The following is a 14355-nucleotide window of genomic DNA, read 5'->3' on the forward strand; positions in this document are numbered from 1 at the left end:
TTCTGCTCTCTGAAAATGAACAGCTCTGCTCTGCTCTCTGAAAATGAACAACTCTGTTCTGCTCTCTGAAAATGAACAGCTCAGCTCTGCTCTCTGAAAATGAACAACTCTGTTCTGCTCTCTGAAAATGAACAACTCTGTTCTGCTCTCTGAAAATGAACAGCTCAGCTCTGCTCTCTGAAAATGAACAACTCTGTTCTGCTCTCTGAAAATGAACAACTCTGTTCTGCTCTCTGAAAATGAACAGCTCTGTTCTGCTCTCTGAAAATGAACAGCTCTGCTCTGCTCTCTGAAAATGAACAGCTCTGCTCTGCTCTCTGAAAATGAACAGCTCTGCTCTGCTCTCTGAAAATGAACAACTCTGTTCTGCTCTCTGAAAATGAACAACTCTGTTCTGCTCTCTGAAAATGAACAGCTCTGTTCTGCTCTCTGAAAATGAACAGCTCTGCTCTGCTCTCTGAAAATGAACAGCTCTGCTCTGCTCTCTGAAAATGAACAGCTCTGCTCTGCTCTCTGAAAATGAACAGCTCTGCTCTGCTCTCGGAAAATGAACAGCTCAGCTCTGCTCTCTGAAAATGAACAGCTCAGCTCTGCTCTCTGAAAATGAACAGCTCTGCTCTGCTCTCTGAAAATGAACAGCTCTGCTCTGCTCTCTGAAAATGAACAGCTCTGCTCTGCTCTCTGAAAATGAACAGCTCAGCTCTGCTCTTTGAAAATGAACAGCTCTGCTCTGCTCTCTGAAAATGAACAGCTCTGCTCTGCTCTCTGAAAATGAACAGCTCTGCTCTGCTCTCTGAAAATGAACAGCTCTGCTCTGCTCTCTGAAAATGAACAACTCTGCTCTGCTCTCTGAAAATGAACAGCTCTGCTCTGCTCTCTGAAAATGAACAGCTCTGCTCTGCTCTCTGAAAATGAACAGCTCTGCTCTGCTCTCTGAAAATGAACAGCTCTGCTCTGCTCTCTGAAAATGAACAGCTCTGCTCTGCTCTCTGAAAATGAACAGCTCTGCTCTGCTCTCTGAAAATGAAAGAATGAAAAGGGAGAATCCAGTTAAAGGAGAGGGAGGATCCAGTTAAAGGAGAGGGAGGATCCAGTTAAAGGAGAGGGAGGATCCAGTTAAAGGAGAGGGAGGATCCAGTTAAAGGTGAGGGAGGATCCAGTTAAAGGAGAGGGAGAATCCAGTTAAAGGTGAGGGAGGATCCAGTTAAAGGAGAGGGAGGATCCAGTTAAAGGAGAGGGAGGATCCAGTTAAAGGAGAGGGAGGATCCAGTTAAAGGAGAGGGAGGATCCAGTTAAAGGTGAGGGAGGATCCAGTTAAAGGAGAGGGAGAATCCAGTTAAAGGTGAGGGAGGATCCAGTTAAAGGAGAGGGAGGATCCAGTTAAAGGAGAGGGAGGATCCAGTTGGATCCAGCTGTAAGCGTGGCCTGCCCTCTTCAAAGCCTGTGTGGCCCAGCAGCTCATTCTACAGAGCCCAGCTATGGGCGGAGACAGACACTCCAAAGGAAAACATGTCAATTCTGATTTTTTTTTTAAACAACTCCCTATTTCAAAAAGGAAAAAGGACTACTCACACAAAAAGTATTTTTGTGTGTGAACCACCTGCTCATTTCAAGGCAGTGAACACCACCACATTCATCTTGTTCGGTTGGAAAAAGGGTTTCCATTCATTTCAAAACAGGAAGCAGACTTTGTTGTTATGATGAATTGGTATGGATTGTTTGTTTTCCACACTCAGCAGAAAAGGACTAGAGACTGCTGTAGTGTGCTCCTGCTGTAGTGTGCTCCTGACAGGGCATATTCAGGACATGCTGTTATGCTCTGCTGTTCTGTGTGTTTCATACACACACACACACACTGCTGTAGTGTGCTCCTGACAGGGCATATTCAGGACATGCTGTTATGCTCTGCTGTTCTGTGTGTTTCACACACACACACACACACACACACACACACACACACACACACACACACACACACACACACACACACACACACACACACACACACACACACACAGGCAAGAAAAGTTATGTGAACCCTTTGGAATTACCTGGATTTCTGCATAAATTTGTCATAAAATTTGATCTGCTCTTCATCTAAGTCACAACAATAGATGAACATAGTGTGCTTAAACTAATAACACACAAATTATTGTATTTTTCTTGTATATATTGAATATATAATTTAAACATTCACAGTGTAGGTTGTAAAAAGTATGTGAACCACTAGGTTAATGACTTCTCCAAAAGCTAATTGGAGTCAGGAGTCAGCTAACCTGGAGTCCAATCAATGAGACAAGATTGGAGATGTTGGTTAGAGCTGCCCTGCCCTATAAAAACACTCACAAAATTTGAGATTGCTATTCACAAGAAGCATTGCCTGATGTGAACCATGTCTCGAACAAGAGAGATCTCAGAAGACCTAATTGTTGACTTGCATAAAGCTGGAAAGGGTTACAAAAGTATCTCTAAAAGCCTTGATGTTCATCAGTCCACGGTAAGACAAATTGTCTATAAATGGAGAAAGTTCAGCACTGTTCCTACTCTCCCTAGGACTGGCCGTCCTGCAAAGATGACTGCAAGAGCACAGAGCAGAATGCTCAATGAGGTTAAGAAGAATCCGAGAGTGTCAGCTAAAGACTTACAGAAATCTCTGGAACATGCTAACATCTCTGTTGACGAGTCTACGATACGTAAAACACTAAACAACAATGGTGTTCATGGGAGGACACCACGGAAGAAGCCACTGCTGTCCAAAAAAAAGATTTCTGCACATCTGAAGTTTGCAAAAGAGCACTTGGATGTTCCACAGCGCTACTGGCAGAATATTCTGTGGACAGATGAAACTACAGTTGAGTTGTTTGGAAGGAAAACAACACTATGTGTGGAGAAAAAAGGCACATTGTTTGTATGTTATTAGTTTAAGCAGACTGTGTTTGTCTATTGTTGTGACTTAGATGAAGATCAGATCAAATTTGATGACCAATTTATGTAGAAATCCAGATAATTCCAAAGGGTTCACATACTTTTTCTTGCCACTGTACATACACACACACACACACATACATACATGCACACACATTCACACATACATACACACACTCACACATTCACACATACATACATACACACACATACATGCACCACAGGAGGTTGGTGACACCTTAATAGGGGAGGACGGGCTCGTGGTAATGGCTGGAGCGGAATAGGTGGAATGGTATCAAATACATCAAACACATGGTTTCCATGGTTTCCAGGTGTTTGATGTCATTCCATTGACTCCGTTCCTGCCTTTATTATGAGCCGTCCTCCCCTCAGCCTCCACTGGTATGCACACAAGTCCACATTCACACACACATATGAACTCACCACGTTGATGTCCACCAGGGGGGGTCAACATATGAACTCACCACGTTGATGTTTACCAGGGGGGGGGGTCGACATATGAACTCACCACGTTGATGTTTACCAGGGGGGGGTCGACATATGAACTCACCACGTTGATGTTTACCAGGGGGGGGTCGACATATGAACTCACCACGTTGATGTTTACCAGGGGGGGTCGACATATGAATTCACCACGTTGATGTTTACCAGGGGGTTCAACATATGAACTCACCACGTTGATGTTTACCAGGGGGGGGTTGACATATGAACTCACCACGTTGATGTTTACCAGGGGGGTCAACATATGAACTCACCACGTTGATGTTTACCAGGGGGGTCAACATATGAACTCACCACGTTGATGTTTACCAGGGGGGGTCGACATATGAACTCACCACGTTGATGTCCACCAGGGGGTGCTCCACATATGAACTCACCACGTTGATGTCCACCAGGGGGTGCTCCACATATGAACTCACCACGTTGATGTCCACCAGGGGGTGCTCCACATATGAACTCACCACGTTGATGTCCACCAGGGGGTGCTCCACATATGAACTCACCACGTTTATGTCCACCAGGGGGTGCTCCAAATATGAACTCACCACATTGATGTCCACCAGGGGGTGCTCCACATACGAACTCACCACGTTGATGTCCACCAGGGGGTGCTCCACATATGAACTCACCACGTTGATGTCCACCAGGGGGTGCTCCACATACGAACTCACCACGTTGATGTCCACCAGGGGGTGCTCCACATACGAACTCACCACGTTGATGTCCACCAGGGGGTGCTCCACATATGAACTCACCACGTTGATGTCCACCAGGGGGTGCTCCACATACGAACTCACCACGTTGATGTCCACCAGGGGGTGCTCCACATACGAACTCACCACGTTGATGTCCACCAGGGGGTGCTCCACATATGAACTCACCATGTTTATGTCCACCAGTGGGGGCTCGACCGACCCGCCCACTCTCAGCTCCAGAGATTTCATGTTCCTTAGAACTATCTGCAACACACACACACCTCATTAGACAAGCTCATCCATCATGACTATCTAGGTTTCTGAAATAATGACAGTTAAGACTAGAGGCTATTTAGGTTTCTGAAATAATGGCAGGTAAGACTAGAGGCTATTTAGGTTTCTGAAATAATGGCAGGTAAGACTAGAGGTTATTTAGGTTTCTGAAATAATGACAGTTAAGACTAGAGGTTATTTAGGTTTCTGAAATAATGGCAGGTAAGACTAGAGGTTATTTAGGTTTCTGAAATAATGACAGGTAAGACTAGAGGTTATTTGGGTTTCTGAAATAATGACAGGTAAGACTAGAGGTTATTTAGGTTTCTGAAATAATGACAGGTAAGACTAGAGGTTATTTAGGTTTCTGAAATAATGACAGGTAAGACTAGAGGTTATTTGACATACAGATACAGATCTTAAAACACTGAAGCTAATCTACTGTAGGTCTACATTGTCTTTCCAGATGTTTGAGGCTGTATGATGTGTTGTGTGTTTGTAGAGGCTGTATGATGTGTGGTGTGTTTGTAGAGGCTGTATGATGTGGTGTGTGTTTGTAGAGGCTGTATGATGTGTTGTGTGTTTGTAGAGGCTGTATGATGTGGTGTGTGTTTGTAGAGGCTGTATGATGTGGTGTGTTTGTAGAGGCTGTATGATGTGTTGTGTGATTGTAGAGGCTGTATGATGTGTTGTGTGTTTGTAGAGGCTGTATGATGTGTTGTGTGTTTGTAGAGACTGTATGATGTGTTGTGTGTTTGTAGAGGCTGTATGATGTGTTGTGTGTTTGTACAGACTTTATGATATGTTGTGTGTCTGTTTCCTTCACCTCCACTCTGGTGTCAAACTTCATGACAGCTCCGGGGTTGAGGTGCACCTGGACCTCTGCCTGCCCCCCCACAGGAACCACACCCTCGGTGGGGGTCACCACCATGCCAGGCAGGGGGTACACGTCCAACACCTGATACCCACACACACACACACACACGCTAAGCCTCTTTAAAACACACACACAAGTATAAACGGTACAGAGACCCGGCGTGGAGTGTGTACCTGGAAGTAGGCATGGTTGTGTCCTGTGTTGTGTAGCATTGCGGTCCTGACGGAGGGGAAGATGAGAGGTACTGATCCAAACACCAGATGTTTCTCAGCCAGCTGCACACTGGATGAACCAAGCTGGAGGGAGGGGAATGGGATCTCTCTCTACATTAACAATCACAGGAACCTCAACTACAGAAACACACAGACACACACACACCTTGGCCACACATCGTAGCTGTGCGGTGTTTCCCTGGTGAACACACAGGTCAAACTGTCCCTCCAGAGGAGAGCAGAAAGAGGGATGCCACATCACCTCACAGTCTAACTCCCTGTACGCCTCCACAGTGCCTGGCAGAGAGAAGAGGAGGGAGAGAGAGAGAGAAAGAGAGAGAGAGGGTGGGAGGGAGGGAGGGAGGGAGAGGGTGGGAAGGAGAGAAAGGGAGGGAGAGAGAGTTGGAGGGAGATGGAGATAGAGAGGGAGGGTGAGAGGGAGAGAAAGGGAGGGAGAGAGAGTTGGAGGGAGATGGAGATAGAGCGGGAGGGTGAGAGGGAGAGAAAGGGAGGGAGAGAGAGAGTTGGAGGGATAGACAGATAGAGAGAGATATTAAAGACACGTACATCCCCACAGTACTTATAGAAGACTAGACTACAGTACATCACCATAAAGAACATATAGAAAACTAGACTACAGTACATCACCATACAGAACATATAGAAGACTAGACTACAGTACATATAGAAGACTAGACTACAGTACATCACCATAAAGAACATATAGAAAACTAGACTACAGTACAAATAGAAGACTAGACTACAGAACATATAGAAGACTAAACTACAGTACATCACCATACAGTACAAATAGAAGACTAGACTACAGAACATATAGAAGACTAGACTACAGTACATATAGAAGACTAGACTACAGTACATCACCATACAGCACATATAGAAGACTAGACTACAGTACATCACCATACAGTACAAATAGAAGACTAGACTACAGTACATATAGAAGACTAGACTACAGTACATATAGAAGACTAGACTACAGTACATATAGAAGACTAGACTACAGTACAAATAGAAGACTAGACTACAGTACATCACCATACAGAACATATAGAAGACTAGACTACAGTACATCACCATACAGAACATATAGAAGACTAGACTACAGTACATATAGAAGTCTAGACTACAGTACATCACCATACAGAACATATAGAAGACTAGACTACAGTACATATAGAAGACTAGACTACAGTATATATAGAATACTAGACTACAGCACATATAGAAGACTAGACTACAGTACATATAGAAGACTAGACTACAGTACATATAGAAGTCTAGACTACAGTACATATAGAAGACTAGACTACAGTACATATAGAAGACTAGACTACAGTATATATAGAATACTAGACTACAGCACATATAGAAGACTAGACTACAGAACATATAGAAGACTAGACTACAGTACATATAGAAGACTAGACTACAGTACATCACCATAAAGAACATATAGAAGACTAGACTACAGTACATCACCATACAGTACATATAGAAGACTAGACTACAGTACATATAGAAGACTAGACTACAGTACATATAGAAGACTAGACTACAGTACAAATAGAAGACTAGACTACAGTACATCACCATACAGAACATATAGAAGACTAGACTACAGTACATATAGATGACTAGACTACAGTACATCACCATAAAGAACATATAGAAGACTAGACTACAGTACATATAGAAGACTAGACTACAGTACATATAGAAGACTAGACTACAGTACATCACCATACAGAACATATAGAAGACTAGACTACAGTACATATAGAAGACTAGACTACAGTACATCACCATAAAGAACATATAGAAGACTAGACTACAGTACATCACCATACAGTACATATAGAAGACTAGACTACAGTACATATAGAAGACTAGACTACAGTACATCACCATAAAGAACATATAGAAGACTAGACTACAGTACATCACCATACAGTACATATAGAAGACTAGACTACAGTACATATAGAAGACTAGACTACAGTACATCCCCACACAGTACATATAGAAGACTAGACTACAGTACATATAGAAGACTAGACTACAGTACATCCCCACACAGTACATATAGAAGACTAGACTACAGTACATCACCATAAAGAACATATAGAAGACTAGACTACAGTACATCACCATGCAGTACATACAGAAGACTAGACTACAGTACATATAGAAGACTAGACTACAGTACATTACCATGCAGTACATATAGAAGACTAGACTACAGTACATATAGAAGACTAGACTACAGTACATCACCATGCAGTACATATAGAAGACTAGACTACAGTACATCACCATACAGAACATATAGAAGACTAGACTACAGTACATATAGAAGACTAGACTACAGTACATCACCATACAGAACATATAGAAGACTAGACTACAGTACATATAGAAGACTAGACTACAGTACATATAGAAGACTAGACTACAGTACATCACCATACAGTACATATAGAAGACTAGACTACAGAACATATAGAAGACTAGACTACAGTACATATAGAAGACTAGACTACAGTACATATAGAAGACTAGACTGCAGTACATATAGAAGACTAGACTACAGTACATATAGAAGACTAGACTACAGTACATTTAGAAGACTAGACTACAGTAGTGTGTAGTTTTGATAAGGCCCAGAGCAGCAGCCTACCTGTGGCTGGGCGTATGGAGAAGGCCATGCCCGTCTCTGTGATGACGGGCCTCCAGGTGAAGTCAGCCGGGTGGTTCCTGGGGTTGACCAGGGTCACGGTACCCCTGTAGCCCGACTGGGCCAGGTAGCTGGGGGATGGGGACAGGACCACCTGGCTCTGGGACAGCTGGAGGACCACAGGGACCAGCTGGGACTGAACCAGGACATGGCTCCGGTGATGACTATTCACCGTGTAAGAGATTGACCTGGGAGAGGGAGATGGAATCTACCAGTCAATTGTCAGCCAGTCAGTCAGTCAGTTAATCAATCAATAAGAATTGGGCTCGATTTGGTTTGTCAATGATCAATTTAGGAAACTTTTATATATAAAGAGAGAGAGAGAAAGAGCGAGAGAGAGAGAGAGAGAGAGAGAGAGAGAGCGCGAGACAGAGACAGACAACCAGCCACACACACAGTGACTAACTTGTGGAACTTTCCCAGCTTGGTGCTCTCTAAGACGAGGGGCAGGGTGGCTCTGGAGAGGGGGGGCAGGACGTGGGACAGGGGGCTGGAGCGCTGCAGCTCAGGACAGCAGTCTAACTCCAGCTGCACCCACACATACACCTGCAGGTTGTTCACCAGGTCCAGGTTCCTCACACACACTGAGGCCACACACACCTCACCAAAATCTATTGAGGACGGGCCTGGAGGGGGAGGAGGGGAAACCAAACTCTGATTCACATCTTTAAAATGCTCATTTTGTGAATATTCTCTTCATCAGCCATGGTAGGGACAACAATGACTGCATGCGCTTCTCACCTATGACTACTTGGTGGAGCTGCTGAACTGTTAGGGTGCGGCTGCAGTCTGCCACTTCCTGGTTGGTGGAGGGTAGTGCATTGATGCCCTCTGTCACCTGGACAACAGAGGGTCAAAGTGTCAGAGGAATTCCATACAGTCAGTCAGGAAACACCAGATATAGAATGATAGAGACAGAGGAATTCCATACAGTCAGTCAGGAAACACCAGATATAGAATGATAAAGACAGAGGAATTCCATACAGTCAGGCAGGAAACACCAGATATAGAATGATAGAGACAGAGGAATTCCATACAGTCAGTCAGGAAACACCAGATATAGAATGATAGAGACAGAGGAATTCCATACAGTCAGGCAGGAAACACCAGATATAGAATGATAGAGACAGAGGAATTCCATACAGTCAGGCAGGAAACACCAGATATAGAATGATAGAGACAGAGGAATTCCATACAGTCAGGCAGGAAACACCAGATATAGAATGATAAAGACAGAGGAATTCCATACAGTCAGGCAGGAAACACCAGATATAGAATGATAAAGACAGAGGAATTCCATACAGTCAGGCAGGAAACACCAGATATAGAATGATAAAGACAGAGGAATTCCATACAGTCAGGCAGGAAACACCAGATATAGAATGATAGAGACAGAGGAATTCCATACAGTCAGGCAGGAAACACCAGATATAGAATGATAAAGACAGAGGAATTCCATACAGTCAGGCAGGAAACACCAGATATAGAATGATAGAGACAGAGGAATTCCATACAGTCAGGCAGGAAACACCAGATATAGAATGATAAAGACAGAGGAATTCCATACAGTCAGGCAGGAAACACCAGATATAGAATGATAAAGACAGAGGAATTCCATGCAGTCAGGCAGGAAACACCAGATATAGAATGATAAAGTGGGGGGATTGCATAGGCTAAAACAGGTAACTGTAGACTTTAGAGGACCCATGCAAAATGGTTTACCAGAGACTTTAAACACCCTGCTTTACCTGCCATACCTGTCTGAATCTGGACCTGGTCTCCATGGCAGTCAGCATACAGGTGGTCAATAGCTGATTATGTCCCTGGTCGATGCTCCGCCCCTCCTGGCTGTGATTGGACTCCAGGTCCCTCAGAGAGAGCTGGGGGGTGAGGAGTCCTGCGGCAGGCCGGAGCCCAATGTCTATGTCGTCCTCCACCTCGCCATGCAGCCTGAGCATACATGGAAAACATCGTCAGATACCGCCTTGTTGTCAGCCTACAGCACATATTGAGGGGATTTGATTAAACTGGCCAGGTTGCACTGGGGTATGGCCCGTCACGTGACTGGGCGAAGCGGGTGAGGGAGGCGCGCTCTGCTCAAATGGAACAGTAATCTGCATCGCCCGGTCATATTATCAACAAGTCAGCATGATGCATCGTTAAGAAACATCTCTTTTTCAGCAAATACAGTATATGTTTGAACTTTCAAACTAGTTTTCATTGGGAAGGCAGATAAATCCTTTTTATCAAAAGAGAAGAGTAGAGTGCCAGATTAATCAGGTCCCCTCATAGGTAGACTTTTTAGAAGGGGAGTGGCTAGGACCGAGCTTTGGAAAGGGGGGAGGGATGGATTTGTCAGTTTCAGTTTACAGTTTCGTTCTTGCTTAAAATGTTGAACCCACTAAGCATTTACCGTCAGGCGACGTCTTTTGGACTTTAGATTTTTTGGTACGGCTGTCTTTTTCAGGTATTTTTTGTGGTGCGGTCTGGACCGGCCTTGATTTCAACATCCCACTGATTTAGATTTTTGATCCGGTCTGGACAAAATTTGAACCATTCCAGAGACATCTATATTTGGTTCAGATTTGGTCCAGTCCAGCCTTGATTTGACCCCAAAAAACAAGTCTATGACTGATTCAGATTTGGTCCAGTCCAGACTGGATCAAATCTGAACCAATCATAGATATTGGACATCACAGTATTTTATTTATTTTAACCTTTATTTAACTAGGCAAGTCAGTTAAGAACAAATTCTTATTTACAATGACGGCCTACCCCGGCCAAACCTAAACGCAAACGACTCTGGGCCAACTGTGCGCCGCCCTATGGGACTCCCAATCACGACCGGTTGTGATACAGCCTGAAATTGAACCAGGGTCTGTAGTGACGCCTCTAACTCTGAGATGCAGTGCCTTAGACCCCTGCACCACTCAGGAGCACAGTACAGTACAGTAAAGTAGAGCACAGTACAGTACAGTAGAGCACAGTACAGTACAGTACAGTAAAGTAGAGCACAGTACAGTACAGTAGAGCACAATACAGTACAGTACATGTACTCTATTCTACTCAACTAAACTGTACTCTATAGTACTTTACTGAGTAAAACTCAACAGTCTTGTACCGTACCATACCATACTCTACTGTACTGTACTGTAATGTGATTTTCAAACGTGTGAAACAGCCTAGACGTCTATGATTCGTTCAGATTTGGATCTGGTCCGCAAATTTGTACTTGTTTGGGGGGCGGATCTCATTCGAATAATACCCAGCATGATTTGCAAGTGTTTGCTTTCAACATTTACATTTTGGTCATTCAGCAGACGCTCTTACCCAGAGCGACTGGCAGTCAGTGCATTCAATTAAGGTAGATAAAGAACAACATATCACAGTCATAGCAGGAAAATTTAAAAAAAAATGTGTAACCGTTACTGAGAATGTTATTGTAGTTGAAGTGGTCTGTTGGTTCATTCTGTATGTTAGATTATTTTCAACATCGTTGCTGCCAGTTTTAAAGCTTTTGAAAAATCTAACAGAAGTGAATGTGACTGATGAGAGCAATAATATATTACAATCTACAGTTGGCTCCTCATTCTTATGTTATTGTGATATACAGTCACGCTTACCTCATTGATAATGTACAGTGCGTGCAGAAAATTGTCCATAGAATCAATGACTGAAAAATACATGCACGTATTTTCAAAGTCTGTAAATTACGAATTTTCAACATCCAGAAAATACGCATTTTCAACGTCTGAAAATAAGACGTTTCTTCAACATCTGACTTGAAATGCTTTGAAAGGCTGGTCATGGCTCACATCAACACCATTATCCCAGAAACCCTAGACCCACTCCAATTTGCATACCGCCCCAACAGATCCACAGATGATGCAATCTCTATTGCACTCCACACTGCCCTTTCCCACCTGGACAAAAGGAACACCTATGTGAGAATGCTATTCATTGACTACAGCTCAGTGTTCAACACCATAGTGCCCTCAAAGCGCATCACTAAGCTAAGGACCCTTGGACTAAACACCTCCCTCTGCAACTGGATCCTGGATTTCCTGACCGGCCGCCCCCAGGTGGTAAGGGTAGGTAATAACACATCCGCCATGCTGATCATCAACATGGGGGCCCCTCAGGGGTGCGTGCTCAGTCCCCTCCTGTACTCCCTGTTCTCTCATGACTGCACGGCCAGGCACAACTCCAACACCATCATTAAGTTTGCTGATTTACACAACAGTGGTAGGCCTGATCACCGACAATGATGAGACAGCCTATAGGGAGGAGGTCAGAGACCTGACCGTGTGGTGCTAGGACAACAACCTCTCCCTCAACGTGATCAAGACAAAGGAGATGATTGTGGACTACAGGAAAAGAAGGACCAAGCACGCCCCCATTCTCATCGATGGGGCTGTAGTGGAGCAGGTTGAGAGCTTCAAGTTCCTTGGCGTCCACATCACCAACAAACTAACATGGTCAAGCACACCAAGACAGTCGTGAAGAGGGCACGACAAAACCTATTCCCCCCTCAGGAGACTGAAAAGATTTGGCATGGTCCTCAGATTCTCAAAAGGGTTTACAGCTGCACCATTGACAGCATCCTGACGGGTTGCATCACCCCCCTCCCTCTTCTACGCTGCTGCTACTCTCTGTTATTATCTATGCATAGGCACTTTAATAACTCTACCTACATGTACATATTACCTCAGTTACCTCGACACGGGTGCCCCCACACATTGACTCTGTACCACTACCCCTTGTATATAGCCCCGCTATTGTTATTTACTGCTGCTCTTTAATTATTTGTTATTCTTATCTCTTTTTTGGGGGGGTATTTTCTTAAAACTGCATTGTTGGTTAAGGGCTTGTAAGTAAGCATTTCACTGTAAGGTCTACACCTGTTGTATTCGGCGCATGTGACAAATACAATTTGATTTGATTTGATGACGCATTTTCAGCACCTGAAATGCGTGTAATGTCAAGTCTTTTCAGTGTCATTTTGCTTACTGGGTAGCTCTTTGGTTGTGGGTGCCAAGACTACAACATACAGAACACACATCCCACTCTGTCTACCTCGCAGTGGTTTTCTGCAAGCGTGTCTTTCGCAGGCTCCTGATGAAGGCTAGGTAGTGATCTCTGTGTTTCTGTCTCTGCTGCTTCTCCTCCTCCGTGAAGGAAAAGTCAGGGTCCACGTAGCGGTAACGCTCCACCCCCGTGAAGATGGTCCTGGGTGGAGGGAGAGAGGATATAATCAGTTTATAAGAGTTCATAGGCAGAACATAGGGGCTACATAGGACTTTACAGAACATAGGGGCTACATAGGACTTTAAAGAACATAGGGGCTACATAAGACTTTAGAGAACATAGGGGCTACATAGGACTTTACAGAACATAGGGGCTACATAGGTCTTTAGAGAACATAGGGGCTACATAGGACTTTAGAGAACATAGGGGCTAGATAGGTCTTTAGAGAACATAGGGGCTACATAGGACTTTACAGAACATAGGGGCTACATAGGTCTTTAGAGAACATAGGGGCTACATAGGACTTTAGAGAACATAGGGGCTACATAGGTCTTTAGAGAACATAGGGGCTACATTGGACTTTACAGAACATAGCGCTTTACAGGAACACGGATGCAAATTGTAAACCAACTGCGCTGACTGCCCAGACATCTGGTCACTTTAATAATGCCACTTTAATAATGTTTACATATCTTGCATTACTCATCTCATATGTATATACTGTATCTTATACCATCTATTGCATCTTGCCTATGACACTCGGTCATCGCTCATCCATATATTTATATGTACATATTCTTAGTCCATCCCTTTACTTAGATTTGTGTGTATTAGGTAGTTGTTGTGGAATTGTTAGATATTACTGCACTGTCGGAACTAGAAGCACAAGCATTTCGCTACACTCACATTAACATCTGCTAACCATGTGTATGTGACCAATACAATTTGATTTGATCTGATCTGGAGTTCCAGTAGGTCCCTGCAAACCTGACTGCACTGATACTATTTCCATCATTACTATTAGTAGCACTGATACTATTTCCATCATTACTATTAGTAGTACTG

The 14355-nt window shown here is 43.8% G+C and overlaps 2 protein-coding genes across 2 annotated transcripts in view; one reads left to right on the top strand and one right to left on the bottom strand.

The window, feature by feature from the left end:
• Positions 1 to 14355, top strand: part of LOC115188735 (cyclin-T2) — a 142994-nt gene that overhangs the window by 83483 nt on the left and 45156 nt on the right. The window lies entirely within an intron of this gene.
• LOC115188711 (cilia- and flagella-associated protein 47) overlaps positions 1 to 14355 on the bottom strand; it is a gene marked incomplete at its 3' end in the record, with an annotated part of 42884 nt that overhangs the window by 19939 nt on the left and 8590 nt on the right. Inside the window, 9 exon segments of the mRNA XM_029747437.1 lie at positions 4329 to 4406; positions 5242 to 5373; positions 5466 to 5588; positions 5671 to 5801; positions 8206 to 8450; positions 8669 to 8888; positions 9004 to 9100; positions 10020 to 10212; positions 13339 to 13491. Of these exon segments, the coding sequence (XP_029603297.1) occupies positions 4329 to 4406; positions 5242 to 5373; positions 5466 to 5588; positions 5671 to 5801; positions 8206 to 8450; positions 8669 to 8888; positions 9004 to 9100; positions 10020 to 10212; positions 13339 to 13491 (1372 nt within the window).

The sequence above is a fragment of the Salmo trutta genome, unplaced genomic scaffold (assembly GCF_901001165.1).
Source record: "Salmo trutta unplaced genomic scaffold, fSalTru1.1, whole genome shotgun sequence".
Taxonomy (NCBI): Eukaryota; Metazoa; Chordata; class Actinopteri; order Salmoniformes; family Salmonidae; genus Salmo; species Salmo trutta.